This window comes from Dermochelys coriacea, chromosome 2 (genome assembly GCF_009764565.3).
Source record: "Dermochelys coriacea isolate rDerCor1 chromosome 2, rDerCor1.pri.v4, whole genome shotgun sequence".
Taxonomy (NCBI): domain Eukaryota; kingdom Metazoa; phylum Chordata; order Testudines; family Dermochelyidae; genus Dermochelys; species Dermochelys coriacea.
Genome location: NC_050069.1, coordinates 49,696,402 through 49,720,590, shown reverse-complemented (window position 1 = coordinate 49,720,590; position 24,189 = coordinate 49,696,402). Strand labels below are relative to the sequence as shown.

Sequence of the window (24,189 nt, the reverse complement as noted above, 5' to 3'; positions counted from 1 at the left end):
GGACTGATGGGGAAAAAAATCAAGAAGTATTGTGAGGTAAGTCAATCCAGGTGTCAGGACAAACAACTACCAAGGTCTTGGGCAGATAGTATTTATCTGGCTGTCACAGTCTTACCACACATGAACAAGCCAGGCACAGGTAAGAGACAATAATGTCATGCCAGGCCTTACTTCCTTTTAGGGAGGCTCTGGAAGGCAGCAGTGTCTCACACATTTCCTGAACCCAGACAGGCTTCTCTCTCTGAGTGAGAGCTGGAGATCTGATCTTCTTCCCAATCAGCCCCCAGCTGAGTTGTGTTCTTCCCTTCTCTCCAAGCCTGAAACCTATGGCAGGTGTAGCAGGGCAGGACTGATTAAGCCCAAAGAAGGTCATTAACCCTTTCCTCACCAGTGCAGGCTTTGTATACCCCATCACATTTCAGGATGAGGTAGGACATCAGGATAGTAATCTTGCATTTTTTACACATTGCTCTCTACACAGGAGTGCAAAAGACAATTTTTTCTTTTGTAAAAAACAGACATTTACAAATTATATGAGTTTCTTGAATAGCAGCATCTGCATTCAGGCAATTGAGTGCAATCATTGTTCAATATGTGATCAGAGATGACCTAAAAAAACCTGACCCTAATATATTCAAGAAGCATGAAAATCCAGTTCAAGTTTAACTGTACATTCTAAGTCCAGCTCCAAATCACTTTATGTAAAAAGTGGTTAAATCCTTTGCCCCCTCTTCTTAGCCCATAGCAGATCCCAGTTCTGATTCTGACAGGAAAGAGTTAGATTTGTTGTCTGGCAGATTAGCTGGTGTTTTGTAAGCATCAAGCAAAGTATAGCCAAACTACACTGGGAGCAGTAAACAGGAAGAAACAAGTCAGTAAAACCCAACCACGAGCTGACTGGAAATAAGTGACTATTCGTCATCACCTTCAAAAGAGAAGCACAAGACTTAGTACTCAAGGCTGTCACTTCCACAAAACAGCACAGAGATTAAGCCCTCTTTATCACCATGCTGGGGTACTCAGAGTTTTACTTCAATGTGGACCATGGATACCTGGAGGGGCTGGTCCGAGGTTTTAAAGCTGGGATCTTGACGAATGCAGACTACATCAACCTAGTGCAGTGTGAAACATTGGAAGGTGAGTCTGTTTGTTTACCTTATCGAGAGACAAATATGGTTGGCTAGATCACTGATGAAAGTTAAAAAAGAGAATGGTCAGAAAAAGAAACATGATAAGGGATAATGTAATTGAAAGCAAGCAGTAATCCTGTTTTTCCCTTTTGGAAACGTCCTAGAGAATTTAGAATCATAGAATCATAGAATATCAGGGTTGGAAGGGACCTCAGGAGGTCATCTAGTCCAACCCCCTGCTCAAAGCAGGACCAATCCACAACTCAATCATCCCAGCCAGGGCTTTGTCAAGCCTGACCTTAAAAACTTCTAAGGAAGGAGATTCCACCACCTCCCTAGGTAAGCATTCCAGTGTTTCACCACCCTCGTAGTGAAAAAGTTTTTCCTAATATCGAACCTAAACCTCCCACACTGCAACTTGAGACCATTACTCCTTGTCCTATTTAATAGGAGTGAAGTCAATATGGTTCTATAGAAGTTACTCAATGAATCTGTAGGCTGAGATTTTCAAAGCAATTGATACCCTACTTACAATTTTTTCACCATACTATACAGAATTATATATCTGTATAGGATGTTTCACAAAAACCTGGAAAAAGCTTATCATTTGGTGCTAAATCCATAGGATTTTCCCATAGGATTTAGGACTGTGTTACTGCATGGTTTTTAGATCATTAAGAGACTTTCCACCTAAAGGGGGTAAAACTGGATTTTAGGGAGATAAAGTTGTATTACTATTAAATGAAGAAAGGCTTTTGTGAAGGTGACTTTGTTGCAGAGGAGAAGGGAACATGCAGTTGTTTCCAAAGCAGCTTTTCTGCGGGTCAGACTGGCCACAGACTAGATCATGCAGATTTGTGAGAACAAATAAGGAGATGATCCTTCTCCAGGCATTTCTGAAAAAACAACTTACAAGCAGAAAGCTTCTTTTGCAAATAAATGAACACATGCTTTCTTCTGTATCTGAAAGTAATAACAGCAATTATTTAACCAAAATCTTTTACACTTAGAAATTGTATTAGGTAAAATTATCAGCATAATGACTAGAAATGCAAGTTCATTTTGTCTGGAAAATTAGCAGCTTTGCTTCTGCAGTGATGGTAGCAGAATTGGTAGGAAGCTGAAACTTGCCCACAACACTCATCGCTCCCTCGTTACAAGGCTGGACTAGTGGATCTTACAATAGCTTGGAAGTGTGAGCAGTTCCTGTAACCTCTTTGTACTAGTAAATATGGTCTAAGGAACTTATCAATTCTACAGATATATTCCTGCTACAGCATGTAATTTCCATGAAACAAATATCTCCTGCTCAATGAATGTACAAGCTCTACTTCAAAATGCGGAGAGAAATAACTGACAGAATGACTGAGTTATTAAACCCAGTGCTCTTCCTTCCTCTATGTCTTCTGTGCTCTCCAGGAGACAAACAGGTGATGTTCCCTGAGTCTCCTCAGAGTATAAATTAGCTCCATAGCTGTTTCTCAAAGAGTGAAGAAATTCCTCACTTTGAGAAAAATCTTATTTTTCATACATTTAAAAAAATACCCAATCTTTTCAAAAAGTGATCATTCAAGGAAATACTTAATGGGGTCTGGAAAAACAGAAACAACACTATAGAAATTCTAGTTCATTTAAAAATTAAGATATTGTTAAAGAGAAAACAATTATTAAAAATGTATCTGCCTTTCAAAAGTGCTGTATGTGTTCATGATGTTTTACAGACAGATAAGTGTAAGAAGCCAAGATCCTTCTCTAAATGAGCTTTGCAGTATAAATTAATTCTAATGAGGTTTATTTTTTTTAAATCTTGCTTCCTAATCTTAACTTTATTTTAGAATCCATACACATTAGAGCTATAGTCTGTAGCAATCCCACTTCTGTCATGGGCTTTTGTATAATTGTATTCTCCCCATTTAACTCTGCAGTGCTTTCTTCCTTTGTAGCATTTGGCAATTAAAAAAAATAATACTAGATTTCCTCATATACCCCAAATTTAACAGTGACAACCAAAACCAGAGTGTCAGAATTACACACATTACTATTTATATTAGGGGTGGGCAATAATTTTCACCACTCCACGAATTTTGGTAAATCGTCACAGGCCGCACATTTCTACTATATTAATGGAGGAGGTGCGGGATCTGGGAGGAACTTTGGTGCAGGAGAGGGCTCTGGGCTGGGCAGGGGATTGTGGTGCAGGGTCTGGGAGGTTGCAGGAGAGGGTTCTGACCTGGGGAAGGGGGTTGGGGTGCAGGAGGTGGTGTGAGGTGCAGGCTCTGGCCGGGAGACGGGTACCACAGGTGGCTCCTGGCCAGCGGTGCAGCAGGGCTCAGACAGACTGCTTGCTTGCCTACTGTGGCCCCTCCTGGAAGCAGCTGCAGCCAGCTGCTGTTGGCAATCTCTGAGTGCCCCTTGTGGAGGAGGGTAGCAGGTCTCTGTGTGCTGCCTGTGCCTGCAAGCACCCCCCCCCACAGTTCCCATTCACTGGTTTCCGGCCAATGGGAGCTGTGAGGATGGTGCTGGGGGCAGAGGCACTGCGCGGAGCCGTCTTCCCCTTCCCCCCGGCCGGGGCATGCAGAGACATGCCAGCAGTAGCCAGTCACTTCCAGGAGTGGCGTGGGGCCACGACAGGCAAGCAGCCTGCCTGAGTGCCCCGCTGCGCTGTGGAACTTTTAGTGTCCTGGAGATTGTGAGGGGGCAGCCAAAGAACCTGGCGGGCTGGACAGAAATGTTAGATGGGCTGGATCCGGCCCGCGGGCCGTATTTTTCCCATCCCTGATTTACATGCACTATGACGTAATAATAATAACTACAAGACTGTAGGTTAGAACTTTGCACTTCCTTGAAAATCTTATGATGAGTCAAGTGTGGCAGTGAATACTCAGTCCAGAGAGAGAAGGGGCTAATATGGGGGATCATGGGCTGCTCCAAGTGCAGAAGAGGCCTCCTGTCTAAGTTACTGCAATTTTTGTGGGGCTGCCGCACAGCCAGGAATCTCTGCATCAGTGTACTGCTTCCCTACCCACAACAATATCCATATATCAGGACCTGTGATGTGGTTATTGAAAGGAAGCCTTATGGTTGTCTCCACAGTACCTGTGCTGAGGGAAATCCTCTTCCAGCCTCAGCTGGGGCTTTTAGGGTTCCCTTATGCCATTCTGGCCCTTTACCCAAAGTTAGGGGCTGGCACATTGGCGAGGGTCTCACCCTCAATATTTTACCCTCATAACACCTATGTGTAAAGAGGATAGTACTAATTTCTTTTTTCAGAGGTAGGTAGCTAAATCACAGAAGAATTAGAGGCCCAATTCTGCTACTATTAACATCAATGAGAGTAGGCCCTCTAAGTAATTTATCCTGTCCCAATATAGGCTGTGAACCTAGCAGTGGAAAGTCCAACAGAGCTAGATGATGTCCATAAGGCATGATGCAGGGACAAGGCACTGGGAGATATGGTAGAGAGATGAGGGGTGTTTCAGTGGTTAAACAGGACTCAGGAGACCTGGTTCAATTCCTTGCTCCATCACAGACTTCCTGTGTGACCTTGAGCATATCACTCAGTAAGTACCTCAGTTCCCCATCTGTAAAATAGGGATAATAGCACTTTCCGATCTCACAAGGGAGTTGGGACAATAAACACATTCAAGAGTGTGAGGTGCTCAGATGCTACAGTAGTGGGGGCAATATAAAATACAAAAGATAAACAGATGGGCTGATTCAGTGCTTTTTGGGAGCAGTTCCCAGGGAATCCTCTTCGATGGAGTCCCAGCTGCAGCTTAAGGTAGACCTCCATAGGAAGGAAATGCTACTGCCTTTGCTGTCCGTAGCTATCTTAGAGTTTTATACTGCTCACCGTCACCATAACATATGAGTGCCTTCAGCATAAAAATCAATAGCAATAGCAAAATCCCTTGTGGACTTCATGGAGTCTGACACTTCTTTCTTTACAGGGTCAAAACTCTGCTTGAGGCACAGGTTGGGAGGGAGGTGGAAGGTTGCAAGAGGTATGAAAATAAAAACAGGTGTTTGAATTGTGAGCATCACTTATGGTGGAAACTTATTGGCAGCTAAAGGCATGGCATCTCCCTCTCTCTCTCCCCCAACGGTCTCATGTAGATATTAAGGAATAAATGATGTGGGTTCCCATAGGATTCTGCAGGTGAGGGATTTTAGAAGAAGGAGCAGTTACTCATCACCACTCTGAGTTCTGCTGGAGTGGAATGATTTGAGTCTCTGTAGTGATGGGCCATATACTCCTGTTATATCATGTAGGTGTATTAGTAATACTTTGGGTCCACTGTGTCAAAGCTGAAGGGATGTCCAGCTGTATGGGCAGTGAGATCTTATCTTATGTCCATGGCCATGAGAGGACAGTCTTTTAATGTTGTGAGAGCAGTCTCCTTGCTCTCCCCAGTCTGGACATTGATTGTGAGGCAACAAAGTTGTTGGCTGATGTCACGTGTTGTTGGAGCTTGGTGGTTACTACTTGCTCAATTATTTTGCCCAGGAACTGGAGGTTGGAGACTGGACAAGAGTGGAGAGCTCCTCAGGGTCAAGTTGGTTTGAACAGAATGTTTAGCATAAGTAATTATCACATATTTTAAGGTGAAGTGGCTTCTTGAGGATTGGATGAACGATGTAATTTTTTCAAGTAATTTGGTTAATGTGCTTCTCTGAAGGAGTCACTATTTCCATTAGTAGTGGGCATAGCTATTGTTCTTTGGCTTTTACCAGCCAAGAGGAGCAGGGATCTATTTAATAGGTTTGTTACTTTAATAATTTTTCATAGTTTCTTCAGCTTTGGCATGTGTGATGAGGCCAAACTCAGTCAGCAGTGATGGGGCAGATAATACAATCTGGTCACAGGTGGAATTTTCTTTCCCAGTTAGCTCAATACATATTCTACAACTACAACCATTACTTGATAGGGACCTCATCCTGAAAAAAGTCTTTCTGCCCTTCAAACAACTCCCTTACCTCTCCAAGCTAATCATCAGAAGCAAGCTCCCCATAGACCAGGGACACACTACCTCAAAAGCAGCACCAAACCCTGCCAGAACAACAGATGCAAAACCTGCAAACATATCTTCACTGCAACACCCTCCCACCACAACACACCTTTGACAATCCATGAGTCCTAACCATCCTTGTCACAACCTGTGATGTACCTCATCCAGTGCACTAAATGCTCCAATAGCAATGATGTGGGAGAAACCAGACAATCACTACACTCTTTAATGAACTCTTACAGGAAAATGATAGAAGACAAAGACTATGTCTACACTAATACTTTTGTCAGTAAAAGTTGTTGGTCGGGGTGTGGTTAAAAAAAAAACCCCAGACAGACGTAAGTTTCACTAACAGCAATGCCAGTGTGGACAGTGCTATGTCAGCAGGAGACACTGTCCCACCAGCATAGCTACCGCCACTCATTGGGGTGGTTTAATTATGCTGACAGGAGAGCTCTCTGCTGTTGACATAGAGTGGCTTACAGTGGTGCAGCTGCAGCAGTACAGCTGTGCTGCTATTAGGTCTCTAGTGTAGTAATAACCAAAAACACCCTATCACATGTGGGTGAACACTTGCAGCAAAAGTGATGACTCTATATCTGACCTATCAGTCCTGCTCCTCAAAAGAAACCTTCACAACACTTTTAAAAGACAAGCCTGAGAGCTTACATTCATAACTTTGCTAGACTCCAAAAATCATGGACTAATTAGAAACACTGGATTTATGGTTTATTGCAGCAATCTGTAACCCACTAACAACTCCACTAGCAGCTTCTCCCCTCCCCTTTCCTCCCTATGTCTGATGGGGTGTTAAGAGGCCACTTCACCTTGAAATATGTGATAATTACTTATGCTAAACATTCTGTTCAAACCTTATGCTCAAATAAATTTGTTAGTCTCTAAGGTGCCACAAGTACTCCTTTTCTTTTTGCGAATACAGACTAACATGGCTGCTACTCTGAATCCTGTTCAAACCTTGTTTAGCACTGACACTTCTTAGTTTCCCAGACCTGAAGAGCTCTGTGTAAGCTCAAAAGCTTGTCTCTCTCACCAACAGAAGTTGGTCCAATAAAAGATATTACTTCACCCACCTTGTCTCTTTAATATCCTGGGACTAACATGGCTACAACAACACTGCATACAATACATATTCTGATGATCTTATCAGGGGAGTATGTTAACAGCTCTTTGTAGAGCTTGATACTTGAGACTGGTGTCTGGATTATGCAGTATGGGTTGACTAGCCACCTCACCCCAGAGAGGAAGGCCCCTTAAGAGTGGCTGGTTTCAGAGTAGCAGCCATGTTAGTCTGTATTCGCAAAAAGAAAAGGAGTACTTGTGGCACCTTAGCGACTAACAAATTTATTTGATCATAAGGTTTCGTGAGCTACGGCTCACTTCATCCGATTCATTCAGTGGAATACAGTGTAGAGTGGCTGTATCCCAAGGTGCTAGGAGTGCATATGTGAGGAGTAGATCAAGGCAAATGAGTCAGTGGCAAAGTTGGAAATAGATCACAGGAAGCTTGACTTCTATTCCTCTCTGATGACGCAGTAATGTACTCTAACCTCTACATATTAGTTTGATATATTTAAAAAAGAAAGAAAGCTAAATTATCACTTTTCATCTTCATAGAAAATGTAAGTATGTGATACAAAATATGGGTAAGTATAAAAAGATTTTTAATATATTTAGACTTGATTTTAAGCATAATTATATTTATGTTGGATTGTTTTATCATGCTTATATTTTTTCTTGATCTAGCGAGATTAAGCTGAGTATTTTTTCAGTTAGCAAAGAAACCTGTACTGCACCACTCTGGATACTTCCAGTTATCTGACTCCATTGTATATGTGCTTGAAAGGACATAACCTTTAAAAATGTTTTGTCAACAGTATCTTGTGTTTAATATTGTAAAGACTTGTTTAACATGATTTTCTTCATAAGCTTATAGTTTATACTGGCAGCATTCAGTCTGTTGCAGGAAGACCTAGAGAAACACTAGCAGATGCACAGGTACTAACTGGAGTGAGTTAGTTTGACAAAAGAAGTGTTTTGAATGTGATCACTATAATGGCCCAGTCTGGTGGTTACTCTGTGTATGGCACTCATATTGAGCTCAACAGAAAATTTGTACAGTATTCAGAAAGGCTATGTTATCAAGGCACTATAGCAAGTCTACTACTTTTTGCTAACCACCACTTTGGAATTCATTTGTAAATGTAATAATTGTGAATCACAAAAAACATATTATCCCAAACTCTATCACTTACAATAGTGCCACTAGAGCATATGAAGCTATTATTTTAGAATATGTCAGTGGCTTTTTTTTTTAAAGGGAATGAATGCTGAACAGGTCTGAATACTAAAAATAAATCCAAATCCCTTGTTCTACCATCAGTAGAGGGAACTCATATTGGGAATCCTTTGGTAGCATAGGTTTCAGAGTAGCAGCCATGTTAGTCTGTATTCGCAAAAAGAAAAGGAGTACTTGTGGCACCTTAGAGACTAACAAATTTATTAGAGCATAAGCTTTCGTGAGCTACAGCTCACTTCATCGGATGCATTTGGTGGAAAAAACAGAGGAGAGATTTATATACACACACAGAGAACATGAAACAATGGGTTTATCATACACACTGTAAGGAGAGTGATCACTTAAGATAAGCCATCACCAGCAGCGGGGGGGGGGGGGGGAGGGGAAAGGAGGAAAACCTTTCATGGTGACAAGCAAGGTAGGCTAATTCCAGCAGTTAACAAGAATATCAGAGGAACAGTGGGGGGTGGGGTGGGAGGGAGAAATACCATGGGGAAATAGTTTTACTTTGTGTAATGACTCATCCATTCCCAGTCTCTATTCAAGCCTAAGTTAATTGTATCCAGTTTGCAAATTAATTCCAATTCAGCAGTCTCTCGTTGGAGTCTGCTTTTGAAGCTTTTTTGTTGAAGTATAGCCACTCTTAGGTCTGTGATCGAGTGACCAGAGAGATTGAAGTGTTCTCCAACTGGTTTTTGAATGTTATAATTCTTGACGTCTGATTTGTGTCCATTCATTCTTTTACGTAGAGACTGTCCAGTTTGGCCAATGTACATGGCAGAGGGGCATTGCTTGCACATGATGGCATATATCACATTGGTAGATGCGCAGGTGAACGAGCCTCTGATAGTGTGGCTGATGTGATTAGGCCCTATGATGGTATCTCCTGAATAGATATGTGGACAGAGTTGGCAACGGGCTTTGTTGCAAGGATAGGTTCCTGGGTTAGTGGTTCTGTTGTGTGGTGTGTGGTTGCTGGTGAGTATTTGCTTCAGATTGGGGGGCTGTCTGTAAGCAAGGACTGGTCTGTCTCCCAAGATCTGTGAGAGTGATGGCTCGTCCTTCAGGATAGGTTGTAGATCCTTGATGGTGCGTTGGAGAGGTTTTAGTTGGGGGCTGAAGGTGATGGCTAGTGGCGTTCTGTTGTTTTCTTTGTTGGGCCTGTCCTGTAGTAGGTGACTTCTGGGTACTCTTCTGGCTCTCTCAATCTGTTTCTTCACTTCAGCAGGTGGGTATTGTAGTTGTAGGAATGCATGATAGAGATCTTGTAGGTGTTTGTCTCTGTCTGAGGGGTTGGAGCAAATGCGGTTATATCGTAGCGCTTGGCTGTAGACAATAGATCGAGTGGTATGATCTGGATGAAAGCTAGAGGCATGTAGGTAGGAATAGCGGTCAGTAGGTTTCCGATACAGGGTGGTGTTTATGTGACCATCGCTTATTAGCACCGTAGTGTCCATGAAGTGGATCTCTTGTGTGGACTGGTCCAGGCTGAGGTTGATGGTGGGATGGAAATTGTTGAAATCATGGTGGAATTCCTCAAGAGCTTCTTTTCCATGGGTCCAGATGATGAAGATGTCATCAATGTAGCGCAAGTAGAGTAGGGGCATTAGGGGACGAGAGCTGAGGAAGCGTTGTTCTAAGTCAGCCATAAAAATGTTGGCATACTGTGGGGCCATGCGGGTACCCATCGCAGTGCCGCTGATTTGATTTGAATTAGCCTACCTTGCTTGTCACCATGAAAGGTTTTCCTCCTTTCCCCCCCCCCCTGCTGCTGGTGATGGCTTATCTTAAGTGATCACTCTCCTTACAGTGTGTATGATAAACCCATTGTTTCATGTTCTCTGTGTGTGTATATAAATCTCTCCTCTGTTTTTTCCACCAAATGCATCCGATGAAGTGAGCTGTAGCTCACGAAAGCTTATGCTCTAATAAATTTGTTCGTCTCTAAGGTGCCACAAGTACTCCTTTTCTTTTTGGTGGCATAGGGTTTCTGTAGTGACTTCCGCAGACCCTCCCAGTGCAGGAAGCATGGACAGGATTTTCCTATGTCCATGACCCAGCTTCTAGAATAGTCCTTTGGAGTTGCTAACAGCAGAAGTTAGAAAAGTCCAAAGGTCAAGGCCCAAATGTCAGAAGAACATAAGAGTGACTTTACTTGAGCTGTGCTGTACAGAACTTGGCTGGAGACTATTTCTGGGCTAAGCAGTACAATTACAAGTATACATCTGAGTGTTGATATATCTTCATATATATAAGACCATAGTCCTCCTCAAGATGTAAATAATCAATCTGAACAATGGAAGAATTCTCTAATAAAGTTATAGGGCCAGATTCACTCCTGGTTTATCTCAGCTTCTACCCACATAAATCAGGTGCTCTGGGTTCAGAAAGTCAACTGGAGGCAGGTTACGGTGGTGCAACAGCATGCTCAGGATGTGGGTAGTGAATAAAGCTGACCGGGGAAGAGGTGAGATAGAGCAGGTGGGAGAATGTGCTGTTTCACCCCATCACCACTGCAGTATCACTGGTGGGACTCTATGGAGATTACGGCAGCCTTGCCCTAATACAACCTCTGAGGAGCTACGTACTATTTGTCATCTCCTATAGTATGTAAAAAAGCCTGGTTAGGAAAGGGAGGTGCAAATCTGTGCTAGCCCTGCACTTGCTCTAAATGAAGATAATGACAAAATTCCCTTTAACTTCACTGGAAGATGATCAAGTCTTAATATGGAAATATAGGGTAAAAACACCGAAACATGTAAAGTTATTCCAGTTGGTTCTATTTCTAGTGTTGTGACAGTTTATCCTCATGGTCTCTTCTGAATCTATTTGTAGACTTGAAGTTACATCTACAGACCACAGACTATGGCAACTTCTTGGCCAATGAAACTGGCCCTCTCACAATTTCCACCATTGATGACAAACTGAAAGACAAATTACTCACAGAATTTCAATACTTTAGAAACCATGCCTTTGAGCCACTTGCCATGTTTCTGAACTTTATCACGTAAGTTAAGTTACCTCTTCATTTCAATTGCCACATTATTCAAAGTAAGTCAGGGTAAATTTCTTGTTCTCGCAATTTACACACAACTGGCCAATAAGTGAAATTTATTTAATACTGTACCATTTTAAAGAAGTGTAACTCAATGTTTAGAAATCTAAATAAAAATCTATTCTTATTTGTTATTCATGGACTAACAGTTTCAAAGTTGTATTACTTGTTTGGAGTGGAGGAGGAGAGATGGGGAGGAGAAATTTAAATTTTTCAAAAGATAATTGTTTTTAAATTAGGGTTTGGATTTTTCGGGCAAGATGAAGAAACTCATGATATAGAGGATAGGAGTTCTAATGCAGAGTACATACTCTATATTTCCATACAGATAGCAAACTCTGCATCTTGTTTCTAAATATGAATTTCTGTGGTCTTTAGTGAGATGTTTAGATCCTAATAGCTTTATTTTTGAAAGATCTAAGTGCTATTTGATCTGGTCTTGACTTTAACAACATATTATTGAGAGAACATAGACTTGATTTATGTTGGTTTGGATGGTTTAGCAAAATCACCTCTTCTCTGTAGTAAACACTTCAGTACACATTCTTATCTTACCTTTTAATACATGGTGACTGTGACAAACTTGCAAGACTTTACTTCCCAGCTTAGTTTGGGGTAGTAATATTTTTTCCTGACACAAAAGTAAAGTATCATTATTTTTTTCCTCAGTATCATCATAAAGATGGCTGAGTTAATTTTGTGCATGGACTAATAAACATGGTGATTCTGAAAGACCACACTAGGACAGTTATGCACTAGAACTGTGCAAAATTCACAATTCTTATTAAACAGAATTTCATTCAAAAATTATTGCTGTTTTCATTTCACAGTTTTGCATGCACACATTCCCCTCCCCCATCAGCATACACTGTGGCGTTTTGCAGTAGGGATAGTACTTTCGTAGTACATCGCATACCTTTCACTTCACTAAGCTACATGTCCAAAATCCTTTAACCTCTTTTCAAACTTTGAACAGGAAATTCAGAATCAGTGAAACAAAACTGAAGAGTAGTATCCATTCTTTAAATGTCACAGGTAAAACACTATGGAAATCTATTCCGTCCACATGTGTTATAGCCCCAAAGTTCCTCAGGGTCATAGCAACATGATGTCCATGAGTGATAGGTTTTGCATTTCAATTTCAGAGTTATTGAAAAGGTCCAGATCATTCACTCTCATGGAAAACCCACAGAAGACTGCTAAGAGGGAAGAAATCTCTGTGAGGATCCCTATAACAATGGGGCTGGTCTCAAGGATGCTGAGGGATCTACAGGAGGCCCGGGTCATCCCCCGAGCTCTGTAGTTATAGTGTCCACCAGTCATGATAGCTCACTTAAAAGAATAACTCCATCACCAGAAGTGGTGCTAGAGAAACTTTGAATACAGGCACATTAGATACTTGCAGTTATCCTGATGTTCCCCATGGGAAACAGCAGTATCCCAAACAGCAACAGCTTTTAGTTCATCAGATGTACTTTTGATGCAATATATTAGTAGATCTTAAATCACATCCTGAGGCTGCAATGCTGCATAAGAAGACTTACCATACATTCATAGTTACTTCTTTCTTTAGAACAAGTCCAAAAGCACTTAGTCAAAGCAACACTAACGTTCAAAATTAAGGTTATCTAGCAGCCATTTTTCTGTCTGTGAGATGTTGATATCTGAATAGATGAAAACAGAGCAAGTACTTTGGTAGTTTAGGTCTGTAGGGTTTTTTTTATATTTAAGAAATAAATAATGTTATTTTGTAACTTTTTTTTTTCAAACTCAGGTACAGCTATATGATTGACAACGTGATTCTGTTGATAACTGGTACACTGCATCAGCGACCCATAGCTGAACTTGTTCCCAAGTGCCACCCTTTGGGCAGCTTTGAGCAAATGGAAGCAGTCAGTATTGCCCCAAACCCTGCAGAGCTATTCAATGCAATTTTGGTTGACACACCATTAGGTATGAAAATTTAATGATTTGTCTGCAGATGCTTCTCTTCACATATTCCTGATAATTTCATTTCAGATCACACCAGCAGTTGTTTCACCAGATATTATATGATTTGGTAATTTAACCTATGAGTAATTGGCAAGTGAATTGCAGGACAAGATGCAGTTTTGAAGTGGTATTTTGTGCATTTCACAAAACAATTTAAAAATAAGTCAGTTGATTAACAATTTTTATTTACCCTGAATAGAAGTCATATATAGAAAATATGCTACTCTAGATCAAATTTTTATAGCTTACTTTCAGAAATATCAAGGGACCCTGATAATGGTTGAATTCTTATTTCAAAAGTTTACTGTAAACATATGCCAACAGCAGTTTCCATAAATGAATCATTTAGGACAATGCCTCTTCAGGCACCAAGGTCCCTAGTAATGGCACCAGTTATTATTATTAAATATTTATTTTATGGCAGTGCCCCAAAGCCCCAGCTGGGTGTGGGCACCCATTGTGCTTGGCACAGTACAAACACAAAAAGAGCCAATCCCTGCATTGAATGGTTTACAATCAAAAGATAAAACAGACCAAGGAATGAGGTTGTGGATACAATATACAAGCAAAAGAATATGGTGAACAATTGGCATAGCTGTGTTAGTTACACTTATAGTAATTTTAAGTTATTCAACTGCACAAAGTGGGATAGGATTTTGTGTGCACCCTATGTGCTATGTTGAGCCCAACTCTGTAGGCATTCCCTGTGTAAAGGAGCTAGAGCAGGGATGGACTGGGGAAAGATTGGGGCTGGAGGATCCTTTGTTATATGGAGCCTCTGGTCCTTCCTCATATACAAAAACACACACGGAAGAGATATGGCTAGGGAAGGGAGGCTACACCACCAATTGGGCTGGAGTACCCTCTGCAGAGCAGCTCCATGACCTGGGAAGGAAGATTCTTCTCTTCACTCCACTCTGGAAATCTCCCTAAAGCCCAGCCCAGCTACTTGTGCTAAGTGCTAGGGAGTAGGTTAAGACCTTAAAATAATTACTCTGTTAGCCATTCCCATCCGATGCTCTCTGGAGATTTAGGCACTGACAACTAGATTGATTTCCCTTGTAGCAGAATCCCAGCATAAAGAGAAAAATTAAGAGGATTTCACATATTTACCTTTCTGTTTCTCCTCCCACTTCCCCCTCAAATTACCTTTTATTGAAACCACAAGTCCTTGATCGCTACCACAGAGTTTGTAGATTGCTACTAGTCAGGGATACTCACATATCTCCATATGAATTTATTCTGTAATTCAACAATTTCTGCTTTCAGCTCCTTTCTTTCAAGACTGCTTGTCTGAAAATGACTTGGATGAAATGAACATTGAAATAATGCGAAACAAACTGTACAAGGTAAACGCTTCTTAGAATACTATACTGTGAACTTCCTATAAAAGTAAAAAAAATCACAAGAAAATGATAGAACATCTAGAATGTGAGAACTATCATCGTGTTCTATTTTTTAAAATGAAAATGCTGTGGGTGTAAACTAGTGTCTTAATCCATTTGCTTACGATTAACTAAAAGTCATTTTAAGTTGTCAACCAAACATCACAGCATTGTTGGATCTTCAGACATCCATAGTAGGTTTTCTAGACTCCCACAATTTTTGGCATGACTAACCTTTCTCTTATTTACAAAAGGTAAATAACTTGAAGATTTCTAATTACTTTGGTTCTACCACTTTAAATTCCATTTAGTAGAGTTCATTATTGACATTGACTATGATCAGTAGAGCTGATTGAATTTTTTCAAATTTTGAAGTTTTAGTGTACATTTTTGAATGTTGACAAAAGGGAAAAATTGATGAAGTGTGTTAATTTTTTCAACCAGCTCTACATTTAAACTAAGTATTTTGCTTAATTTTAATCCTGCTTTTTCTAGTCTGTAGCATTGCTACAGCAGCTTGTGAGAACAATTTCTTCTTTGTAGTATCTCATTCTGCGCTTATCGGATGTTTACAGTAGCATGTAGTAATACTGTGGCATAGTGATTTACATCTTCTAAGTGCTTTACAAATATTAATTAGTACATAGGACCATATAATATCACAGGCTATTTCCAGACTATACATATTTCATTCCCATAAATTTTCGTCCTAGTCCATTCTCTTCAAACCTTTTAGTATCCTATTTGTTCAGCTATATTCTTTCTTCCTTTCACAGCTGATGCCCCAAATTGTATGCAATATTCCTGTAATGGTGCAAAAGGGAAAAACTATTCATTTGGTCTTACAAGTATTATTTATACCTCCCAAGTCTGCATTTGCTTTTTAAATATTCAGTGCATTATTACCATTCATATTTACATTTCCATCAACAATTACACTCAGGGTTTTTATTCTCCCATATTACTACTCATTACTACAGCCACTCATTTCTTATAACATATAGCTTTAATTTGTATATCCTATGTGCAATGCTTGTTAAATTATCCTTGTTAAATCTCTTTATATCCCTCTCTTCTCATTCCTCCAAATTATTGGGGAATCATTCAATATCTTCTAAATTATTAAAAATTCCCGCATTCCCTGCCTTCAGTTTAGTGTCAGCTCTGAATTTTATCAATGAATTGTTTAGCCCTTCCTCCAGATGGTATTGTCCTGGGTCCATCATGGAACCCCATAGACAGATTCTCAATAGGTTGCCTCCATTTACGGTTAGCAGTTTATTATGTGGAGCTAGTGACTGCTTCCTTTAATAAGATTCTGTGATGTTGTAGCAAACGTCTTTCCACAACTTAATAGTAACAATGCCCTTAGAGGAGATCATAGAAAAAACAGCATGTAACTCAGAAAAATATTTACTAACACAAAGTTTACTTCTCGGGCACACAGGGTTTTCACTAAACAGATCATGTGCTGAGAAAGTTCCAAGGCAGTTGGAGTGAGACTCCTCACCAGGTCACAGTGGCAGTGGATGTTCTGTACAGCCCCAAGCTGCAATAGCTTTGTTGGCTGATGTGACCTAACTCAGGGTTTTGAGAGGCATGGGGTAGAGATTAGCTCATGTATCCTCCTAGTTACAGACTCACAGCTATAGCACCTGTCCCCAAGCCCCTCCTCTGCATTGGACTGCTGAGTTTCCCTCAGCCATCTGCTTCCTGTGCAGTAGCAGCTCACTGGATCTGGAGTCCAGAGGCCTTCAGCACCCTCTTTGGAGAGCAGGGAGAATGCAGTATTTGTCCATTACATCCTTTAGACGTTACTAACATTTTAAGAGGAAGACATTTTAATTTTTCAGGCTCAATCTAGTAAAGCATTTATGTGCATGCTTACCTTTAAATATGTAAGTAGTCTCATCAGTTTCAACTGGAGTACCCACATGCTTATGTGCTTTGCTGGACTGGGGCCTTAATGAAGTTCTATATAAAATGTGTCTTTTTCTCCCTCTTTGTTTAGTCTTATCTCGAGGCTTTTTATAAGTTCTGTGAAAAACAAGGAGGCACCACAGCAGAAATAATGTGCCCTGTTCTTGAGGTAAGAAGAGCGCAGACCTTACGCATCTAAGTATTCCATGAGGCTTTTCTAGCTCAATTATTTAAAGTGCTTTTCCTGCTCCTTCCTTCTTTTCCTGATTTGTGAAAGTACTTTGCCTGACATTCAACTTTTCTCTGAGTGACAACTAGTTTACTAGGATCTGATGAAAACACTTGTTTCAGGTCCAAATTCAACCATTACTTACAAAAGCAGCCATTCCATTTCAAGAGAGGAGTCAGCCTCAGTTAGTATTTTTCTATAACTGCCACAGTAGAAGAGTTACCAACTTGTGCAGTAGTATAAGAGATCTCTTACATTTGTTAATACACTTGGTATAAGGAAGGAAAAAAGCTGATTTAGATTTTTCTAACACCTTTCCCCCTGAAATTAGGTCTTGATATTGAAGGTCTCAAATCACTGATTTTTAAAGGGTATTAACTGGCAGAAAAACAGTGTCGTAGAGGTTTGATTTTCAAAAGTGCTTATTGTTGGTCTAATTCTGCTCCCCTTGAAGTTAATGCTCCAAGTCAGAACTGAGTGACTTTTGAAATTTCCATCTTGCAGGAAATCTGGACTTTTCAACACATTTGTTTTCACCCCAAATTGGCACACAAAGTAGAAATTTTGAATTTTTCTGTGGAACAGAAATTCCAAAATAACTGATTCAGAAATGTTGAAATGTTTTGTTTTGACAGTTTTCAAATGAAATAGTTTGACATTCACAAAACTGAAATTTCATTTGTTGTAATGAAGCAAAGTGCTTTGTTTAAAATAATTTTCAACTGCATTTCCCATTACACTACATTACAACTCTCATAAGGCATCTCAGAAGCTTGATGCCCCCATTTTCATCTATGGTAGGCCAGGCAGGGAGATATCTCCCATGATGTGCCATACAGAGCTTGGTTAGAGTGAAATCTGTGTTGCATTATGGGAAATGTAGTTCTCCAGGGAGCTCAGACTATTGGAGAGAATGAAGGCCTATGAGTTGATATGGAAATGCAATTTAATGTTTTATTGAACTGATTCAGAATGAAACAACAGAATAAAAAACAAAATATTCTTATTTGGGTTGGTCTGATCCAAAATAAAATATTTAATTTCCACTTTCTGCACAAACTGAGATTTTCCTGTGGAAAGTTTCCATTTTGCAGAAATAGCATTTTCCATGAGAAAATAATTCAGATATAAAATTCTTGACCAGCTCTAGTTGAAGTCAATGGCAGTTTTATCAGTGACTCCAGTGGGAACAAGAGTATGCCCATGCTAAGCATTTTTGCCTATAGATCAACTGGCTATCAGTGTAGAGTTCTTTATAGAAGCATTAGCCCCCATAACATTAAACTGATCTAAGGATATGTATTGAAAAGTCTGTCTTTTTATAAAGACAGCTAATAAGGAAGTTTAATTATACGGACAAAGAAGTTGCCATTTATACCATACTTTCATACATATGCTCAGGTCTCATCTGCAAACCTTACTCAAGCGTGCAGCCATCCTGCAGTCAATGGGACTATAACCATAAGAAGGGGTTGCATGATCATTCCCAAAACTAAAAAAGTTACTATATTTAAATATCATTTAAATGTGCATTGTCCTCAAAATACTATAGATATAATGGCTAAACGTCACCCTATATAGACATTATAGGTCAAATCCTCCTGCTTTCTCTACTTATGAAAATAGACCTACTGGAGTTGATGTGCCTACTCACATTAGTAAGGCAAGTAGGATTTGGCTCTATTACTTATTAACCAGAAATCTTTTCATGCACACTTATTTTCTAATCATTTCCCCATTGTTTATTCTCTTTCCCTATGCTGAAGTCATGCCAGTGTAATCAGGTCACTGTTAGAACTTGTTCTAGTCCATATGCTCAGGATCTAGGAATGTAAATCTGTTCTTAAATTTGCAAAACAATGTTGCAACTGCTAAAATGCAAACAAATTATATTGCTCAATAGGAAACTGTAATTCTCTGCTCACCAAAGCATTCTGAAAGTTCACACACTCAGAAGCACTTCACACTCTGCCTAAATTCTGCTCATGCTGTATTTTGATCTGGATAATTCTCAAGCAAGCCCCAGTAATTAGCTGAGCCATAACTTTTTTTAAAAAGGTACTGTGCTTTAAAAAAAGAAAAAAGGAAAAAAAGCTATTTTGGTCCCAAGTCAGTAAAAGAATTGGTAAACTTAAAGATCATTTAAACTTTCACTTATCTTTAAAATATGAATTAAATCCCTCAGGGTGATAAGTGAAATTTTCTCTTGTGCAGAGGAACAAAACAAGGCCTATACGTTGGCATGACTTTTACTGTTTTCCCTGAAGCAGTAGATAGAACCGACATCTAAAGCTGTCAGAAGAAATATAGCCCTCTGCTTTAGGTGTTAGTAATCATTTAGTGCAGAGAAAACACAGAAACCTGGAGGCCAGAACTTGGCAGGCAAAATGTTTCAGTTCACCTCTGCTACGTCCTTATCTGTTGTTTTAAGACCTCTGCACATGTAGCAATTATTATTAAACTTTTCCATTTCACCTTTAATCTCAATAGCAGCTCTCCAGAGACCTGAAGTTACTGAAATAAATGCGGTCTACTTTTGATCTCTCTCTCTTTTTTTTTTTTTTTATGTTTTGAGCAATGTTACTTAAATCTACAAGGGGGGAGGGAAGAGATTTCCCAGTAGTCTGCAGAATTAAATGTTTTGAGAAGCAAGAAGTAGGGAAATGAGGGGGTGGGCAGTGGTTGGGATGAGACATCAGTGCAAGAGTCATAGAATGAAAGCTTAACTTTCTTAATTTCTCGTTAGAGACAAAGGGGGTGAGGTGGTAATATCTTTTATTGGATGAATTTCTGTTGGGGAGAGAGAGAAGCTTTTGAGATGACATAGAGCAGTCATCCAATATGTAGTATCAAAAATCATAGGGCCTTACTTCTTGCAAACACTTTCTACCAAATGTAGCACTTACTGATTTGAGTAGTCCTGTTAGACTTTAATGGGACTACTCATAGCATTAAACACTAGCACTCATTATTATGCTGTTTTTCAGAATCAAGACATCTAATTAAGTCTGTTACCTGTTTTGTTTTATGAATTAAGTTTGAAGCAGACAGACGTGCCTTTATCATCACCATTAATTCATTTGGCACGGAGCTGAGTAAAGACGACAGAGAGAAACTATATCCAACTTGTGGAAAACTTTATCCAGAAGGCTTACACCTGCTGGCCAATGCAGAGGACTATGAGCAAGTGAAGTGTGTGGCAGATTACTATGCAGTATGTAAGATGTTTCAAATGTCTTTCAATATTCCAGGATGTTGGCTTCCAAGAAAAGCCCTGCACTACAAGATGAAACAAAGGATCCAAAATGAAAGTATATTGAATCAAAGGCTTTCAGTACAGGAAATTGAGAACACTGAAGTTATTACATTAGTGTAGTACAAATGCCCATCACAGAGACATGAAAGTAGGGCCAAATCATACCTTCCTACAAGCAAAACTGTTGCCATACCACAAAGGTCCCAAGAAACTCAGGTTCTATTTTTGGCAGTGAAGACAAGTCTGACATTTCTTGGCAGATTATGATTCCCCCTCATCCCAAGGTAGTTCTGGTCCCCACTTATCCACCCCCATCCTCTAGGGACCCTGGGACCCAGGGCCTCCCTCAGCCAGAGAGTTTCCCCTCTCTTTTACCTGCACAGTGCAAGAGCCAGTACCGCCAGCAGTCAAGTTCTCAGTGGATTCTTCTGCATGCTGTACAGAAACAAGCTCCCCATGTGCCGGGCTGCCACATCATTTAGCGCAGTCACCCCTCCGTTTGAACAGAGCAGTGGTGGGGACAAATTTCACTGGTGTTGTGACCACTCAGCTGGAGTGATGCTCCAGACTGCTCCGGCAGCAGCTGTACTGATTTTGCACAGGATCACTGCTTAAAAGTGATTGGGATATCCCTCTCCAGTTCCATAGCCTATGGTATTTTGAGTGAGTGCAAAAACCTTGGGGTGTGGGGCTGCCTCCGCATCTGGAGCTCTCACCTAATTGGCACCACTGCTTCTCAGTTGTTACCTCAGGGAAGAGGGGTTTAGGCAGCCATGAAAGTGCAGGCTGTATTCTTCCAAACCTACAGATCATAGAGATTTACAGAAAAGGGGTTCAAGCCCCCATAGGACCTCCCTGTTCACTGGCAGCATGGCTCCTACACAAGTTGCACTGCCACTGGAGAGGCATGTCACATATACATGCACAAATGTTCTCTGTGAGGAGGGTGAAGCAACAGAGACTAAGCGAATGCTACTTGCAGCAGTCTTGATCGGTGTCTATACTGTGCTATGTCAGCAGAAGATGCTCTCCTGTCGATGTAATGAATCTTCACCAGATGTGCTAAATTGGTGCCCTCCTTTCACAAAAAAAAAGCATGCAGAGATAGGGTTTTATCAGATCCTTATAGTGAATTTTGTGGTTCAGCCTCCCTTCTGCAACACATGTTGAATCACAAATTAATACATGCAGATTGCACCCATATTTTTCATCTGCTAAACGAACTGTGAATGCAAGTATGATTTTTGTGCTTCTAGCTACTTGACCTGCATTCACAAGATGGCGGCTGCCTTTCTGAAAATGTGTTTCTAAGTCACTGAAGAAGTCCTGAAGTAAATGGGGTAGTTGTACTCATGCAATAGCAAACCCCTTACAGTTCTCTCATTTAAATTGTGAAGTTCAGAGGGAAAAGAGGAGGAAAAGCAAGGGCAAATGCCAGTATTTTTCTCCTTCAGTGCATATTTGCATGGTCCATGCATTCTAGACAACCAAGTACAGTCTGCATGGGTTCCTATTTACAGAAAGGTTACTTAATGTAGAGAAGGTTTGTTTGATTTTGATAATTAGGATGAATTAACATATTATTTCTCATTGGTGATGGTTTGTGCTTCTAGGAATACAAGGCTATGTTTGAAGGGGTAGGAAATGGTACTGGAGAAAAGACACTGGAAGATGCATTTTTTGAACATGAGGTAAGACATTCCACCTCTAAATGTATTACTATCAAAACAATTTTACTCATCTGTGACAGGGAGTGGTGGTGGTCATTCAGTAGATAGTGCTATTTCTTCTGAGTCTATACTGACCCAATAACCCAACATTGTGTTAGGACACACTGCACTGCTATAGTTGGCATATTTGGAGGAGACAAAACAGAAGGCTTCACTTTCTAAGTAAAACAAATGCCAGGGCACCCTTTGAAAGAGTGCAGTTGCAGGTTTAAAGCCTCATGGTCTGGCCAAATTCCATCTCAAGCAATTATAAACCATTTACTGACATTTCCTCTGCAATATCCATAGGACAAGGCATTTATTTCCTGCCCTAAATTCTTGGGTAATGTTTCTGTGATCTGTTAAAGAGTTGCCACAATTAAACCAGACATAGCTGCATTTTGATCATGCTTTTAGTGGGCAGATCCCTCGTTATAGTTAGTTAAGTTTGTAAAGTGCTTTAGAATCCTATTCTTCTTTAAAGCATCATTTTAAAGATAGTTCTGATTTAATGTTTTTCCTTAGGTAAAAATGAATGTGCTTGCCTTCAATAATCAGTTCCATTTTGGAGTGTTCTACGCTTATGTCAAGCTGAAGGAACAAGAAAGCAGAAATATTGTCTGGATTGCTGAGTGCATTTCCCAGAGACACAGAACCAAAATTAACAACTACATTCCTATTTTCTAATTCAGAGAATTTATAGTTCTAGAGTGCACAAACAGAAACAATTTGTGAATATTGAAGAAGAAAATTTTTAAAAAGTTTTTCACAGATTTTACAAAATGTATTAATGGTCACCTTTATACATAGCACAATGGAAACAAAACAAAAACTAAGATCATAGATACAAGTATTTTTCCCCTTTATCAGATAATAATTGACTGAATCTTATTTTTAGCTGGTTTTCCCCCCTCAATATGCTCATTTTAATTTAATTGGTCAATAAAAATTGCCTATAGGTTCCTGTTTGTTTATTCTTTGCCTCCTGTGCCAATATAAGTGTCATGTCTATGTTTTACACTAGTGGTTTTGGAAATCTCATCAGAAGGTTTAATTTGAGAAACTAACTAGCGGGGGTTTTCTCAAAGGACATGGTTTGATACATGCCAGTAGAACCACCATTTCAATCCTAGAAGATCATAGTTAAGTGAAAGTTAAGGGTTTCTTAATGCTGCTGTTACAACGGACATGAAGGACTAACTGGGGGAATAGCAAGACAGACAAAACCTGTGACTGTCCCCTTGCAGCTCTTCCGCCACTTTCTTCCTTCTGGCTAGGGTTGCCAACTTTCTAATGACACAAAACCGAACAACTTCACCCTGTCTCTTCTCTGAGGCCCCACCTCCCCACTCACTCCAGCCCCCCTCTCTCCATCATTTGCTCTCCCACACCCTCACTCACTTTCACTGGGCTGGGGCAGGGGGCTGAAATGAGGGAGGGGGTGAGGGCTCCAGAGTGGGACCAAAAATGAGGGTTTCAGGGTGTGGGAGCAGGCTTTGGGCTGGGGTAGCGGTGCGGGCTCTAGATGGGGGTATAGGCTCAGGGGTGGGGCTGGGAATGAGTGGTTTGGGGTGCAGGAGGGGCCTCTGGGCTGTGGCAGGGGGGTTGGATGTGGGAGGGAGTGCAGGCTCCAGGAGGGGGCTTAGGGCTGGGGTAGAGGATTGGCGTGCAGGATGGAGTGCGGGTTCTGGGAGGGAGTTTGGGTGAGGGTGGGGGTTCCAACCTGGGGCAGAGGGTTGGGGTGCAGGGTCTGGGAGGCAGTTTTGTGCACGAGGGACTTCCAACCTAGGGCAGAGGATTCAGGGTGTGGGCTCTGGCTGCACAGCGCTTGCCTCAGGCAGCTCCTATCGGCAGTGCAGTGGGGCTAAAGCCTGCCCTAGCTCCGCACTGCACAGGGCAGTGTGCGGAACTTCCCTGATTGCCCCTGGACCTACAGGCCACAGGGACATGCTGGCCACTTCTGGGAGCTGCGCAAGGCCAGAACAGGCAAAGAGCCTGCTTAGCCCCACTGCGCCACCAACCGGACCTTTAACGGACTGGTCAGCGGTGCTGACCAGAGCCGCCAGCATCCTTTTTCGACCGAGTGTTTTGATAGAAAACCAGACGCCTGGTAACCCTACATCTAGGATGTGAGCACTAAACTTTACCAAATCCCACGGACATGGAGCCAGTGGTGTAGAGGTCAAG

At 40.9% G+C, this 24,189-nt stretch overlaps 1 protein-coding gene across 1 annotated transcript; it reads left to right on the top strand.

Annotated features, from left to right (window-relative positions):
• The first annotated feature begins 895 nt into the window (after nt 1-895).
• ATP6V0D2 (ATPase H+ transporting V0 subunit d2) lies at nt 896-22,964 on the top strand. The gene is made up of 8 exons (XM_038391218.2): nt 896-1,137; nt 11,292-11,463; nt 13,286-13,464; nt 14,773-14,852; nt 16,900-16,977; nt 20,075-20,251; nt 21,907-21,984; nt 22,528-22,964. The coding sequence occupies exons 1-8, from the start codon at nt 1,008-1,010 to the stop codon at nt 22,687-22,689; spliced, it is 1,056 nt and encodes a 351-aa protein (XP_038247146.1). The 5' UTR covers nt 896-1,007; the 3' UTR covers nt 22,690-22,964.
• Nucleotides 22,965-24,189: the final 1,225 nt, after the last annotated feature.

Excerpts from the sequence above, each read along its gene's own strand:
- ATP6V0D2 (XM_038391218.2), top strand. The coding sequence starts at position 1,008 with ATGCTGGGGTACTCAGAGTTTTACTTCAATGTGGACCATGGATACCTG. Across the intron at positions 14,853-16,899 it reads TGCGAAACAAACTGTACAAG|TCTTATCTCGAGGCTTTTTA; the intron begins GTAAACGCTTCT and ends CTCTTTGTTTAG. Across the intron at positions 16,978-20,074 it reads TAATGTGCCCTGTTCTTGAG|TTTGAAGCAGACAGACGTGC; the intron begins GTAAGAAGAGCG and ends TTATGAATTAAG.